We start from the raw sequence: 14933 nt of genomic DNA, 5'->3' as shown, positions 1-14933 counted from the left end.
CCACCAGTGTAAGAAAGGATAGACAGGATACGTTTTATGGAGGCTGCCTTTTCTCACGAAAGATTCAGAGACAGCTGGAAGCTTGCAAGAGTTTGCTGATCACTTTAAATACTAAAATGTGTTTTAAAGATTGAGAAATCTATGCTTTGCTGTCTCAACAAAACTAGTATTCAGTCTCAGCTAGATCTCTACAAGTAATGATTACCTCTTGTTTGGAACTAAAAACGGAAAGTCAGTTTGTTCTCACTGGATACATTCAAGTTTCACATCACTGAAAGTCACAGCAACAATATGTGGGCCAGCAGGTCGAGGTCACCTGGCGAGAAGTGCATACAGCTTTACAACACTGGTTCACACAGCAGCCTTCTGTTTTTAAAAGAAGCAAGTTAGCACGTCTCTGTAAAGCTAGATACATTGGCTAAGACTCAAAGACAGAAGAACAGTGATGGGTGAAGCTTAATAGAGAAAAACGAGCGTGACCAGATCTTGACTGATGATATAGCTTTACTATACTATGCAAACAAAGAGCATTGCACAGAAGAGGAAGTCTCATTGGCTTGAATGACAACTGGCTGCACAAAAGCACTGAAATATCAGCTGTTGTCCCCTTAGGGTTAATACTCTTCAGACTCTGGCAAACTGGTTCTAGGGTTGAGGTTTGAATGATTTGGTGTCAGGGAAGGCAACCTTGGAACCAACAGAAAGAGCTGCCTGGACTTTGAAATATCCCACTATAGCTCTGCCAAAGCTACTGTCCCAAACACACAAACATTCACCTAACACATGAATATTTGGTGGGTCTGAAGTAATGGATTGGACAGATTTATTCAAGACCTGCCCTGTCAGATCCACAGACACTGGATTAAAAAAAATATGCAATCACATTTATTTTTTAGCATTTGGTTCATGGATTGACATTGAAATAACAATGCATTAACAAATATCACAAAGAAATCCATGGAGTGTTGTCTACACTATCTTTAAATCATGTACCTTTACCACTCATGGGTTACTTGGAGTTTAGTCTTGGAGTCCCAGAATATAAAATAAAAACAAACTTGTTTCAGTGGGATGGCTCAACCAGAGAGGGGATTCAGAGTTGTGCGGGTCCTTTCAGTGCACAGCATGTCAACATGCAAAAACATTAAATTTGTCAACAGGCAGACATTCAACAAAAATGGAGAGTAAAGTTTCCAATAAAGAATGAATAATGAACTGCAATTCACTTGGGTGACAGAGCTTTTCATTAAAATAAACGACTATACTCAATTACCCAATTATGTGGTACTAACTTAAATTGGTAATTCCAGGAAACTTACTGGCAAATATGTTTGAAATCCCAAGCACCCATCTGGCTGAAACAAACCCTAAGCTACATTTGCAGATGCTAGCCATCCGTATTGTTACTGTATACATAAGGATGGCTGAAGGTCGACAGAGAAATGACACGGCTTGTTGTGATCTCATTGTTTTTACTGTCTGTAGTTTCACAGGAGGTCCCTGTATCGGAAAGGCTGCATGTCCTGGTGTTGTCCAAAGACCAAAGTGAAAGACCTGAGAAAGAGTTCCCGATATATGATCTGCAGCTTCCCGCAATCCCATTGGATAAGGGTAACAGCAAGAAACTCGTCACTGTGGGAGTGCCAGTATGTGTACGAACGGGGAATGGTGAGTAAGTCCTGGAGAAACCCAGAGGATTTTGGGTGTTGGTAATGATCTCACCTGGCTCCCGAATCTAACATCATAAATTGATAGTAGATAACTGCTTGTACTTTTTCTCTCTCTGGACTTCTTGGGCAAAAAAAGACAGAACTGCAGCAAATGGGTGGTGTCCCAAACAAGTACACACATCTGTTTTGAGGAATATTAGCTGATTAAAGTTGCAAAACAGAAATTCTTGGAAAGATGATGTTGACTCTTAGACTGACAGGGAATAATTCTATTTATCTCCTCATAAAATACTTTCCATTGAAAGTTTTACATCAAAAGTTTGAAATACTTTAAGCACTTTGTTGTACCTCTACAAAATAGGACACTGAATTTGCTGTTTCCCCATTTACAAATGTGCTTCTGCTTCCTTCAATCACATCTTTCTGTATTATTAATTCATTGTTTTTTTCTTTTTTAAACCGTTTTACTTCTTGTTGTTGAATACTGTATAACCTGTTAACCTATAACATGTTAAAGGAATCTTGCTCGAAAACCTAATTTATATCACATAATCAGTACTGTATCAAATATCTTACAAAAGGAAATTCAAAAAGTAAAACAGTGTGAATTTATTTATTTATTGTTCATTTGTTTATTTGTTCGGATCCCCATTAGCTGCACCCGAGAGCTCAGCTATTCTTCCTGGGGTCCACATTAAAAAAACATTAACATGAATATAAAATGTACATTTGAAATAAGCCCTATAGTCCACACAAACCATCATATTTATTAGAGAGCATTACAAAATAGTTTACACATATCAATACATTTTAGAGAATACATTAAACTTTTCAATCAATCCTGTCGACCATGATAATGTCAAACACACCTCTGTGCATGTCTTTTGTGGTAACTGATGTATAATCCTTGTTGCCATGTTGCAATAAAAATGTTAAAATGTTTCAGTGGCTTCTGCAAAAGCAGAAAATAATGTAAGATTGGGATCATCGTCTATCTGGAGCATCCTGCAGTAATTGATACAGGTTGATCGATGACTCACTGAGTGAGACTGAGGGTGAGTCACTGAGTTCAGCCCTCTGTATCCTGGAGACATGCTGTATTTGATTAAGCATTCAATACATTGATGAATATCAATTTAATGTTGTGCAGTCACATTTTCTTCTTCATAAATAAAAAGTGTATTCAACTGCAGTGATAGATTGTTTAATGCTAATCCATATCAGACATTGCGAGACTTAAACCTCTGTAGATTGCAGAATGTGTCTTATTAAATACATCTATGTAATCATGTATATCACAGTGAGTCATTCACAAGCACACACTGAGTGAGTCATCTGTCACTCTCACTTACTCCACTTTTCCATCTCCCCCCTCCCGTGTCTCTTATTGCATTACAGAGCATGCCCAGTCACACTGTGACTCAACAAGCTGAGACATGCCGCCATAAGAAACCACCACCAGGTGAATGTGTGCTGTGTTTGATACTCACAGTGACAATGTGATAGTGTGTTGGAACCTCCTTCCCTTCATTTAACATTCAGAAGTGCCATAATCAAAGACAATTATTAAATACCATATGTGGAAGATGGAGGGGGATGTCTTTAATCAGCTTTAAATCAAGTGAATCTCCTGTAATAAATATTTAGTTAATTGGGAAACAATTCCAATTTATGTCAAAACAATGTAACAAATGTTCAAGTAAAGTTTGCTTTTCAAAGACAGCTGCCTGGTGAGGCAAAAGGCTACGAGAGGAAACATTTTGGTAGATTTATTGAAAACAAAAAAAAAAAAAAAAAATTGTAAGCATATATGATTCAAGCTGTTGTAGTCAATTATCAGTCATTTAATTTCATATTTGCATATGAGGAGTTGTTAAATGAAACTGCTAAAATAGTATTCATAAGTACCATTCATGGCTGTAAAAATGAAACGCTACCAGATCCAGTACAGAATAAAGTGTAGTTAAGGAGAAAAAAAAAAAAAAAAAAAGCTTTAGGTTAATCTGTATTTAAACTCTGCTGCCATTAAGGAATGTAAACTCAGCAGCAGTACAAGATGAATGGTGGTTACTGCTCTTAATGAGTCTAACATTGTAATAAACACAAGAGTCCCAGTCAAACATCTTAACCAGTCAATTATACAACTGCAGATGTTGAAGCACAGCTGGAGCCAACATAAACTGTACAGTTATGGTGAGAGAGAACACAGTGACAGACGGCACAAACACTGTCATCATTTGAGCTCATTTCCTTTCTTTGCTCGAGATGTAAAATTCAATCACCCGTGGCTGAGTCTGGACCTGACCGCAACATCTGCTTTTTCATATTATATCATAGGCAGTAAAGATTACTTTTCAGGATTAGCCTGTTAGCCGGACTTTTAACACGATCAAAAACATCCTCTTAAAGTCTGTTAAAAGCCTGATGTCTGAGCTGTGGACACAAGCCAGACATTTATAAGCTGTGAGGGTGGACACAGGTGTTGGCCTGCAAAAACTTGAACAACCTGTTTGAGTTGTAATGTTTGCATTAAAAAGTTTACAGTCTATGTAATGAGTGATGGAAAAAAAAAGCTTTGTATATACCTATACAGCACACATATTTAGGAAAATGTCCCCTGTCATCTCTTATAAAACTCATTTCATAACCATAAAGAGGTGCCTGAAATGTAAAAATCTGATACAACATTAAAGTAGACATGCCGGTTTAGTTATATAAGAAGCTAAGCTAGCAGGGAGGTTATATGAGCACAGACATAACACATGAAAATTAGCTGGAAAAAAAGACACCGTAGAGAGTCTTTCAGTAAATGTAACAGCACAGCTAGTCAAATATTAAAAAAATTATAATCTGAAATAAAGCCTGGCACACAGCTAGCAGCACCCACCTGTCACTCAAAGTAGCCACACATTTAGACATGCATGACATCATTTAGGCTGGCTGTGTATAAACTTCATGCCCTGTTAAGTTTCAGTGAATAAGCAATTTTCCAAAACACCAAAATGTGTTGCACCAGGCTATTTATTTCTGCTGTATAAAGTGGGACATTTTAGTGTTGACTCACTTTTGGAGCCAGCCCCAAGAGGCCTCTGTGGGAACTACAAATTTAGGATTCATCTTTCATTCTCAGATGATTTCCATTACTTTTTTGACATACTTCATGTAGAATTAAGTTTTACTCTCAAACACGTGTTTACAGACTTTTGCAAAATGTTGCAACATAAATCAGTTATTTAGCAACAAACTTGGCGGTCAAGGCGCTGTTAAACTCTATTGACCATTACTTTAGGTTGAGTTCTTAAGACTATTGACAGTTAGGCAATCATATAAACTAAGTGTCTGAAAGTATAACTCCAATGCTTTGGTAATAACATCTGAGAGGTACTTATATGGAAATAAAAGGGGAGAATTAGTTGTGATGGGTTAGCTTTGTGCTTTATTGTTGTGCTATTATTAAAACATGCTACCATGATTGTTGTAGTATTTCTAACAATGTAGACACTTTACTTTACAAAACGACGATCATTTGGCATGCCTAAGTCCCTCAATGGTATATTTTTCTGCAAGAATCCTCTGTGTTATGTGTTGAGATGATTATCATTCTTTATAAATCTGTTTGTTAGTTTCTGTGCATATATTTCATATTATTTCACAACTCTCATTGGCATGAGTTGCCCTTTACAACAGTGTTTGATGATTTTAGTACCATAGACTGTTTCCATTTTTTTTTTTAACCAAAGTGTTCCTACTCACAGGACTGCAGCTGGCTGGATGTTGTGCAACATATTGTTGTGTATGAGGAAAGCAGACGTATCTGAGATAAATGAACTGGTGAATTTGGCTGCAATTCTCACACCAATTAGACCAGAAAATGTAAACAGATGATAGTGTCCACCCAGATCTTTCTGTTTGACCGACGACGACTAACTTTGCACACTAAGCTTCTCTTCTCTTATCATTAAATCTTTCATCTTGACATCACTCAGTGATCTGGAGAGGTTGCGATCTACCAAATGAATGTGTGTGCAACACCAACGCCTTGTTCACCAAAAAGAGGTCGGTTTCGCCTTTAATATTTTATCTCCCTCTGAGGACGCTTCACCGCTGTTTCCTTTCAGATAACTTGTGCTTATGTCTGCAATCCAGTCACTCATCATGCCCACACGTAATAGATCCTGACAGATGAATGCAGGCGAAGCTTACCCACATACATCACATGCATTTGGGAAAACACATAAGGAGTGATATAAATAAGATCAACACAACAGATAGGACGAGCTAAGACATCCTGTCAGTTCTGCAGAGATATAAAGTGAGAAATGGAGTGTGAGTTGAGGAAAAGTCTGCAAAAGAATCTTCTGGACAGCAGGATTTATCTTATGTTGTTTAATCCAGACTGCCCTCTAGTGGGACAACAACATCCCGAGGACCTCATAGCTCTCATGAAGAAGTCAAAACTTTACAGCAATGACAGCTACATTTGATGTTGTGTTTCCACATGAAACTACATTTAAAAATAACTTGACTGAGATTTGCATTTTTAGTGTATATTGACTAAAAGCAGATTTTGTCTCTGAGTGATTGTTTTGGTACCTCTTATCATTTTTCTTAACCATTTATTTTACTTTGCTTCAATGTGTGTTTGTTACATTTTCTACAACTATTTATGAAGAATAACAATTAAAATCAATTCAAGTTACAAAAGCAGCTAGTACTGTCAGGATTCTCACAGTGAAGTGTGTAAGGCGTTTTAACAAAAAAAAAAATCAATTGTTTTGTTGGGTGTATATGTGTAACGTCCAAAAAGTGTTGCTCAGTGTGTCGCTAAGCCCAAGAGAACTTAACATTAACATTTTCCTGATACCAGAAGATTTTAAGTTTACTGTCATAAAGGAGTCCGAAGTCAGGAAGTATTCACATAATTGAAACAGGAATCAGAGAACTCTTGCTCTTTCTCCTTCTACAAAAAAATGGCATTACATTGACAATTTAAGGCCAATCTAAAAGTAAATCAGTAATGGCTGAATCCCTGCAGCTCTAGTTGTGAGTTTAGAGGAGTACGTGGCTGAAAGCTGGATTGAAGGATGTGTTCTTTAATCTTCACTAAGAAGATACAACCTTCCTTCCTGAGCATTTACCTTGCATGGGATAAGTGTGAGTGCAACACTGTGGCTGAGAAGAGCCCTATAGAGACATTTCACCGAAGAAAAGTACAGGTGTGACTGACAATAATGGTGGTGGAATTTGGTTAAGCTGCTTCAGTTTGAGGGTCTTGGTAATGCTAATTCAATGTAGCAGTGCTGGGCTTACTGAGCAACCCTGCCACTTAGAGCCATTAAAAACAAACACAAAAAAAAAAAGTGAAAAGAAAAGAACTCAAAAGAAATGTTGAGTGAAAAGGGCCTTCTCTTTCACAAAGAGCGCAGTGGAATATCATGAAACAACCACCCCTCATGTGAAGTCACACTGACAGGTCACAAGACCTTACACTCCCCCTGCGACCCCCCCCCCCATCCAGTGTGGGGGAGTTGTCAGACAAGTTTGACTGATTCTATGATTCAAAGCCACTTCGGCTGGTATAGAAACGACTTCATTTGATGTGAGTCCAGCCCGCAGTAGCCTGTTGAATAGAGCTAATGCCTTGCGGCTTTCCCCTACTTTACATCAACATTATTTATGTGAGCATGTCCTCCCACAGTCTAAGGGTATGGATTAATGAACAGGAAGAGAGTTATGCTTAACCCAGAGTGGTCTTCCCTACATAAATAAGGAAAGAGACATAAAAACCGCCTGTGGTATAAAGGTTGTTTAAAATCAATTACACTTGCCCCTTTAAAAAGGTCAAACGAGTGCTCTTTAAACTCTTAAATCTTACCAATGCAAAGAACCCTGAAATTAGGAGTCAAACACAGGTCGGTCAAAAACATTTTAATTTTTGTTGTGTCATTTCAAACACTTCAAAACATTATATACAAAACAGTAACTGTCCTTTGGTCCTTGTAAATCTCATAATGTACAGTTTATTCAGCAGCCTCTTTCTTAACCAGTCCTGACCAACATCAATGATAAATCCTGTTACAGTCACAAGAAGGAATCTGTCTTCCTATTCCAAAATTCAGGATTAGCATGGCAGAGACGCTTCTTTTTTCTTAATTCCTCCAAATGAGGCCCATGTTTGGATACAAGTCAGGAGATCAGTCAGTCTTCTCTCTCTTCTCTCTGCGGGCCTGTCGCTTGAGCTGGAGTGTTTTAAGTTCAGTCATAGTTGAAAAGGTCCTGTATACCCACACCATCTGTCAAAGTACAACACAAGCATTCATGAGAACCGGTGTCTGGTGGTGATTCTAACATTGGATTTGCTTCGACAATGATGAGGATTATCTTACCACAATAATGACCGTGTTTAGCAGAAGAGGAATAGAGTAGACCAAAGATATGAACATTCCCTTGGAATCAAAGTACTGGAAATTAGAAAAGGACCTGCCAAAAAAAAACAAAAAAAAAAAAGTCTTGACAAGTTTCTGAACTACTGTATGTGTACTTTAAAAAACAAAGCCCCAACACAAACACAATTTCAGACATAGAAGAAACCAAACAAAAACCTTCTGAGTATTGGTCTTACCTCCAGTTCATGGCAGCAAACTCATTCAGATATTCAGCACTATACACAAGGCCAGCTGTGAAAGAGGAAAAGCAGACTCATGATATGTATTCAGATAAGAACAGAAGTTTATATCCCCACTTTATTAACTTCACAACTTACTTTCAACATGTCATCATCAGGTTATTTGATCTGAATATCACTTAACATATCCGTGGAAGAGATATGAGATTTACTGACACTGTTGATGGTTATGAAGTAAGTATCTCTCAAAAGTCCGTTTTTACTGCTAACACAAAGGTAGGTGTGTTTACGTGAATTACAATAGAATAAAACTACCGGACCCAGGAGGATTTTATATATTATGGGAGCACTTTTGGATTATAAAACAGACACAAACGATAAAAAAGGAAAGTAAAAGTTGTGGAAAAAATCAACTTAGTATGTTGGATTCATTTTGAATAAAAAACCAATGTAGTGGCTTTTTGATTACCCAGATCAAAGCAACACATACCAGATTATATAGAGAGAAGATAAATGTGTTTTATAGTATTAACTTAGCAACAAGTGTTCTTCAGACACCTACTACTAGTCTGAGGAAGAGCACGTCAGCTCAAAACGTCACTTGTTTCTAAATAAATCCTTTAACGGGAGCTCCTTCTTTGTGCTTCTTTACAACATTTCTGGATCCAGCACCCACTAAGGGATGTTTCTGTCTATATTAGGATTCATTTAAAACCACCCGTACACAGCTTTCAGCTCAATTGTGATAGTATATACTTATCTAGCATATTAATATTCTAGGCCAGGGATGGGCAACTTTGGTCACGGCAAGGGCCACATTCAATTAATTCTCCCTGCCAAAAGGGCCAAATTGTAGTATACAAAAACGATCAATTATGAATCAATTATAAAAAAATAAAAAATAAATTATGTCTCAAATTTAACTCAACATATGCCAGTGATCAAATATTATTATGGACGTATTTCTGGTTTTCATGATTTCATGGCAGATTTTCAATTCATTGATATGTAAAAAATTGACCTGAGGGCCACATTGAGGGTTGATGGGGGGCCGCATGTGGCCCCCGAGCCGCCAGTTGCCCACCCCTGAACTAGGTCCTGTTGTCATTAAATTCAGGGTAAAATTACATGAAATGCCTAAAAACACAGCAGTTCAAAGAGTTTTGACACAGTGCTGTACATCATTTATTTTAAATGTGTGTTTAAGTATGACATGATGTTAAATCAGTAGTTCTCCTTAAGGGACATAATAATAATAATAATAATTGTAGTTTTTTTGTCTTTAACTTACCCATGAGCATGAAGAGACATATCTGAGCTTTGTAATACCTGCAGGTCAACACAGTCAGGAACAAACACACAACATGAAACACCAACATCCCGATGAGCCAAGGCTCCGACCACTGCACCTGAGAACAGAGAGGAAACACACACTTAGCAGCTTAGTCTTTAAATAATGCTTCATTAAAGACAATGTGGGTCTTTTATCCCGTGATAGCAACTGTTAGCTCACAGCTAGCACTTTGAGTCAGGAAGTACAATTGAACTTACAGACATGAGGAAAGTCCATATCGACGTAATTCTTAAATTGCTGAACTCATCGATGGGGATAGAGCTGATATTATCAGCTTTCTGGTTCGTCATATTCACAAAGCTCGTTTCGTCTAGGCTAATGTTGTACTGTAAACAAGTGAAGTCTACCCGGAAGAAACACAGAAAAACGTCACAGAGGCAACTTGTTATTCTTCTTCTCTTGACTTTTAAGGCGCTTGATATCCAGAGTGGTTACATTGCCGCCACCCACTGGATGGTATCAGTTTTACACATGGGTGGACAACTGGCGGCCCGGGGGCCACATGCGGCCCCTCGTCAACCCTCAATGTGGCCCTCAGGTCAATTTTTATATATCAAAACATGAAGAAAACATGACAAAATCTGCCATGAAATCATGAAAACCAGAAATATGTACAGAATAATATTTGATCACTGGTATATATGTTGAGTTAAATTTAATCGTTTTTGTATCCTACAATTTGGCCCCCCTGGCAGTGAGAATTAAATGAATGTGGCCCCTTGCTGTGACCAAAGTTGCCCGTCCCTGGTCTATGGTTTGACAAAACAACAAGAACAATAACACTCTCTCAAAAAGATGATCTCAATAGACAAGTAAACAAAAATAGATTGACTATAGACCCTTCACTTATTGTACAGACTTTTTTTTATCTGATCTTATTAAGTTTTAATGAATTGGCAATGAATACATGCTTTTATAGGCCTACGTGTCTTTATTGTTTTCAAAATCATGTGTCATTATATTATTGCTTTTCTTTTAAATTTTCTTGAAAACAATGTCCTATTATGACTGCTTACACAAGAGCAGCAATAGCTCCTGATTATGTGCAACTCCTAAAAAAAAATCCAACGATTCCTCCATCATTCATGCATATCAAAACATTGAATCATCTTAATATTCAGTTCTTTATTTATCTTTTATAAATTGTTTACTATTTTGATATTACAATAACTTGTATCATTTGTTTATTTTAATTCAACACACGTCCTTTACCACAGACTCTACATTTTAGCCTGTTATATTATACCCTCGAACATTGCTTGCACTAATATCAGAATAAAGTTGAACAGAGTGTGGGCTTAAGCCAAGAATATCATACATAGGTAAGATGTTATTGTGTCAGATTTCCTTGTGTTGATAGCTATTTCATATCTTTAGCAGTTATAACATTTAAGAATGGATGACATTTAAAGCACTTGGACCATTTACAAATCACTAAACTTCTTTCTCGCTCAAGGTTTATCTCCATTCCTTTATTTAGGTATCGTGTTATATTCTTCCTTACAACGGTCCTTTAAACAAACCCAGTCATATTTGTACCACTCGGCAATTTACACAGGATCCATTATTGTAGAAAATACATCAAACAAAAGAGATGACTAAGTTTTGGTGCAAAATTTATTCACAAATATCAAAATTTAACCTTCAAAACAAACTCTCTCTCTCTCACACACACACACACACACACACACACACACACACACACAGGTTTTGGACTACCTTAACGTCACAGCATCATGTTCCAATCTGAGAGGCTCGGTTCCTTCTTCACTGTGAACGTGTTATTAATAACACCCATTGACCCATTAATCACTTATCTTATCACTACATCCTCTATAGGTTCACTTTGTAATTATCCCGTCCTTCTCCAGCTTCCACACTATCCCTCTGAACACATACAAACACCAGCTATACATATTCTCAAAGGAACAAGGCACAGTAGACTTTTTAATATCTACAACATTCAATGCATTATGTGACAAGAAAAGTAATTATAGTCATTCCTTTTGTGATCTTAACTGAGCATATCATGTAACATAAATTGGGATACAAAGCATATACTATGTCCAATCAATGGAAAATGAATTAATGAGTAATCAGCAGAACATCAAAGTAAGAAAAGCGCACGTGTACAAGAGCAAGTCAAAACATCTGCAGTGAAAAGGGCCAAATAAATTCAACACTATTTATTTTTACAAGATAAGAAAGATATTTTGACTTTTTGTGCAAAGTTTGTGTAAAAAAAAAAAAAAGTATTTCAAACATACTAACATTATAAACATATTAAAAACCTTTGGTCTGTGTCTTGGGGTTTAATGAAATGTCCAGTTCAGTTTGCAAAGAGATGAGAGGAGTTGCGCGTGCCTCGGCTCAGTTTGTGCTCCTGCCCGGGTGAAAATCGGGGACAAACGTAGCAGCCACTGTGATTGGCGTGGAGTAGCCGAGGGCAAAATTGTACAGACCGAGCATCAGACACTTCCAAGTGGCTCGCATTGCCTTGCCAACATTCTGGAAAAGAAATAAACAGCCAAAGTTTGATCACTCAATCCTGTAAATTAGAACAGAAATGCCAATCATGGTCAATTCATGTGAATCATAATATAGATTCAGACCTTAGAAGTCTTATTATAGAGTGTGTTTTGCCAAAATGGGATTGTTGCTCTTCCACTCCCTCATGTCATAATCATTTTTTGATGCCCATTTTATTCAGAGTGTAGGTTGTGCAAGAAAGTGATCTCTGTGATTTTAACATAATTAGGTTATACAAATACAGGGATGAATCCTGGATATGAAATCAGCTAGAATCAATCAAAAGAAAAGCCTTCATGTGGAGTTTAAGAACAATAGCACCCCAGGAGGAGAGGTACAGTTTGTATTTAACCCTCAAACATAAACAAAAAGCCTCCTGAACACTATTGTCTGCCTTCCTCTTGGAACAGGAAAGGGCTGACCTGCTGAAGCGGATGCAGGGAGTTAGACGATGTGGAAAAATACAACAAAAACAATCCAACTTTCTGAAAGCGATGCAAAAAGAAGAAAAAAAGCTTCTGCTGATTTATTACCAACCTTTAAATCTTTAAACTTGTGAATAATTACTGAGCCATCCTCTTCATAAATGTTCCTTGTAGATTATAAATCATAATTATAGCTCAAGACTTAAAAATAGGCGTTGATGATATTCCTCTGCATGTTTTAAAAGATTTATGTTGGCCATAAAATACTCTAAGAGTCTCTACTGTACTGCTCAGAATAAACAGAGTAATAATAAGTCACTGATAAACTTGAATTATGATATCTGATGGGATCAGGTTCCGTAAAAAACATTTAAAGCACTCAAACAGTTCAAGTCTCTCCAGTCTCTCTTTTCCTTCTCGTTGAAAAGATTGACTGTTGTGAAGGTGTTGTTGGCATGATTTAGAAGGTAAACATGATCACTATCTAAACATTTCGACTTTAGTTTATACAAAGCTACAATTTCCACTCGTTGAAATGATTTACGTTAACTCCTTTGTTAAAGATTAAGTAGCTTACTGGCTTTGATTTTTAAATGATCACAGATGAATTCAAATCATTTGTGTCAGGCTGATTGATCGGTGCAATATTATAGATTAAGAATATATAGAGACTGCTGTTCACAAATTTGACTTACCCAAATGCAAACTGAAACAAAAAAAGAAAAGTTTATCAACTAGTATTTTCATTTATTGTATTTGCAAGTTTTTATTCAACACACATTTCAGTCCAAGCTGTACCTCCAGTTGATCTTTACTATATTTTTGAAAGCTACATTCTTCTTACCTTGTTGTTATAAAAACAGTTAAAACTGATGATAAAACGTCCTGACACACATTCATGATTTTCTTTACCTAACAGTTCACAAACAAAGAGCCTGTTAATATTCAGTATCAACAAGTGTGTCAGCTCACTGATTAACTACTTCCTTATCAATCACACGTGAGTGAGGATCATCCAGTTAAGCCACCACTGATGCTGTCAAAGTAGATGACCAGGTCATGTTATCGCCACACAGACAAGTGTATTCCTCCATTGATAAAAGAACTGCAAAAGCTATATAGTCACTCACTGTGGAGGATAAGACCTCTGAACAACAAGTCCTGACCTCAGTTTGTCTTCTCACCTTGTAGAATCAGAAGTAAGGCCACATAAGTGACATATATGAAGCTTCAAAGCTCTTTAGTACGAGTAATCTCTGGCACAATCCTCAGTGGGTTCATTATATGGGCCAAGTCGGCCAGCTGTGATACTTTGTGATCTCTTCTGAATTTTGGGGTCTGAACTGTTATTGAATATTTGATTTTTTAGTATCTATTTTTTTTGTACATTCTTAATTTTTCTTTTTTTTAATTTAAATTGTACTGTGTTCACTTTTTGTCTGCAATCTTTGCTCTTTGCTGCTGTAACACTGGAAATTTCCCCATTGTGGGATAAATGAAGGATTATCTTATCTTAAATTACAGTGATTTATGAACATTAAAGCTTTGCACAGTTCAGTTTGAAGTATTATTATTTTTTCACTTTTTTCTTTCCATAATCACAAATCTTAGCCTTGATTTAAAGGGTCAAAGTGATTAGTAATGAATTAATGTAAAACTCTGCATTAACTTCTTTTATAGGTTGGATAATTTAGATCATTGAAGTGACATTTTTATTTGTCTGGATAAATGCTGCTTACTATAGCACCAGTCAGACACTGCATCTGCAAAATCATTGGAGAAAATTACAAACACCAACCTTCTTCACTTTCTTGTACTTTTCTTTCTTCCTCTTCTTCTTCTCTTCTTTTGCCTTGGCGTGCGCGTCGTCATCTATCAGTGCCTCATATCGCTCTGGCAGAAATGCAAAATGAATATCTCTACGGCACTTCTCACTTTGTGTATGGTCGTCTTCCACCGGCTGGCTGTCCCAGTGATCCACACAGTCCACATGTCGCTCATATTTTGCTGCTCGTATGTGTAGAGTCTCCACCGTTGCTGAATTCAAGCTGAACAACGTTGATGGAAGAGATTTGGGCTTCATGTTTTCAGCTTGTTGAGACGCTCTCTGGGATGTAAGAAAAAGAAAATACAAAAAGTACCACTTTCCTAAGGAGGTCAGGTATGTTGTCAGCAGACGTTATGTGCATGAGTGGAAGTGCATTCCAGTGGACCGCCTTGTGTGCAGGATTTGGCTTGGAGCCCTTAAAGGTGCAAATCCTTCCTCCTCACAAGACTGACCTCAACACGTCTCAGGGATTCAGGTTGAATGTTTGAAAAGCAGCGTGTAG

The 14933-nt window shown here is 37.2% G+C and overlaps 2 protein-coding genes across 2 annotated transcripts; both read right to left on the bottom strand.

Annotated features, from left to right (window-relative positions):
* Positions 1-7583: 7583 nt before the first annotated feature.
* tmem18 (transmembrane protein 18) lies at positions 7584-10043 on the bottom strand. The gene is made up of 5 exons (XM_061052043.1): positions 9847-10043; positions 9587-9704; positions 8293-8347; positions 8057-8150; positions 7584-7963 (listed from the first exon to the last, which is right to left on the bottom strand). Exons 1-5 carry the CDS (start codon positions 9937-9939, stop codon positions 7865-7867), a joined length of 459 nt encoding a protein of 152 aa, XP_060908026.1. The 5' UTR covers positions 9940-10043; the 3' UTR covers positions 7584-7864.
* Positions 10044-11100: 1057 nt separating this feature from the next.
* On the bottom strand, positions 11101-14806 carry si:dkey-126g1.9 (required for drug-induced death protein 1). Its single transcript, XM_061052042.1, has 2 exons — positions 14402-14806; positions 11101-12157 (listed from the first exon to the last, which is right to left on the bottom strand). The coding sequence occupies exons 1-2, from the start codon at positions 14684-14686 to the stop codon at positions 12020-12022; spliced, it is 423 nt and encodes a 140-aa protein (XP_060908025.1). The 5' UTR covers positions 14687-14806; the 3' UTR covers positions 11101-12019.
* Positions 14807-14933: the final 127 nt, after the last annotated feature.

Source organism: Labrus mixtus, chromosome 12, assembly GCF_963584025.1.
Source record: "Labrus mixtus chromosome 12, fLabMix1.1, whole genome shotgun sequence".
In the NCBI taxonomy this organism is placed as follows: Eukaryota; Metazoa; Chordata; class Actinopteri; order Labriformes; family Labridae; genus Labrus; species Labrus mixtus.
Note: the sequence above shows the minus strand (reverse complement) of the source record. Positions and strands in the feature narration are given on the sequence as shown.

Bases quoted from the DNA above. Each gene is read 5' to 3' on its own strand.
- si:dkey-126g1.9 (XM_061052042.1), bottom strand. From the start codon at position 14,686: ATGAAGCCCAAATCTCTTCCATCAACGTTGTTCAGCTTGAATTCAGCA. The intron at 12,158-14,401 runs GTTGGTGTTTGT...TTTCTTTTCCAG, and splicing joins AGTACAAGAAAGTGAAGAAG to AATGTTGGCAAGGCAATGCG.
- tmem18 (XM_061052043.1), bottom strand. From the start codon at position 9,939: ATGACGAACCAGAAAGCTGATAATATCAGCTCTATCCCCATCGATGAG. The intron at 8,348-9,586 runs GTAAGTTAAAGA...CCTCTTTCACAG, and splicing joins ATGTCTCTTCATGCTCATGG to CTGGCCTTGTGTATAGTGCT. The intron at 7,964-8,056 runs GTAAGATAATCC...GTACTTTGACAG, and splicing joins TAAACACGGTCATTATTGTG to ATGGTGTGGGTATACAGGAC.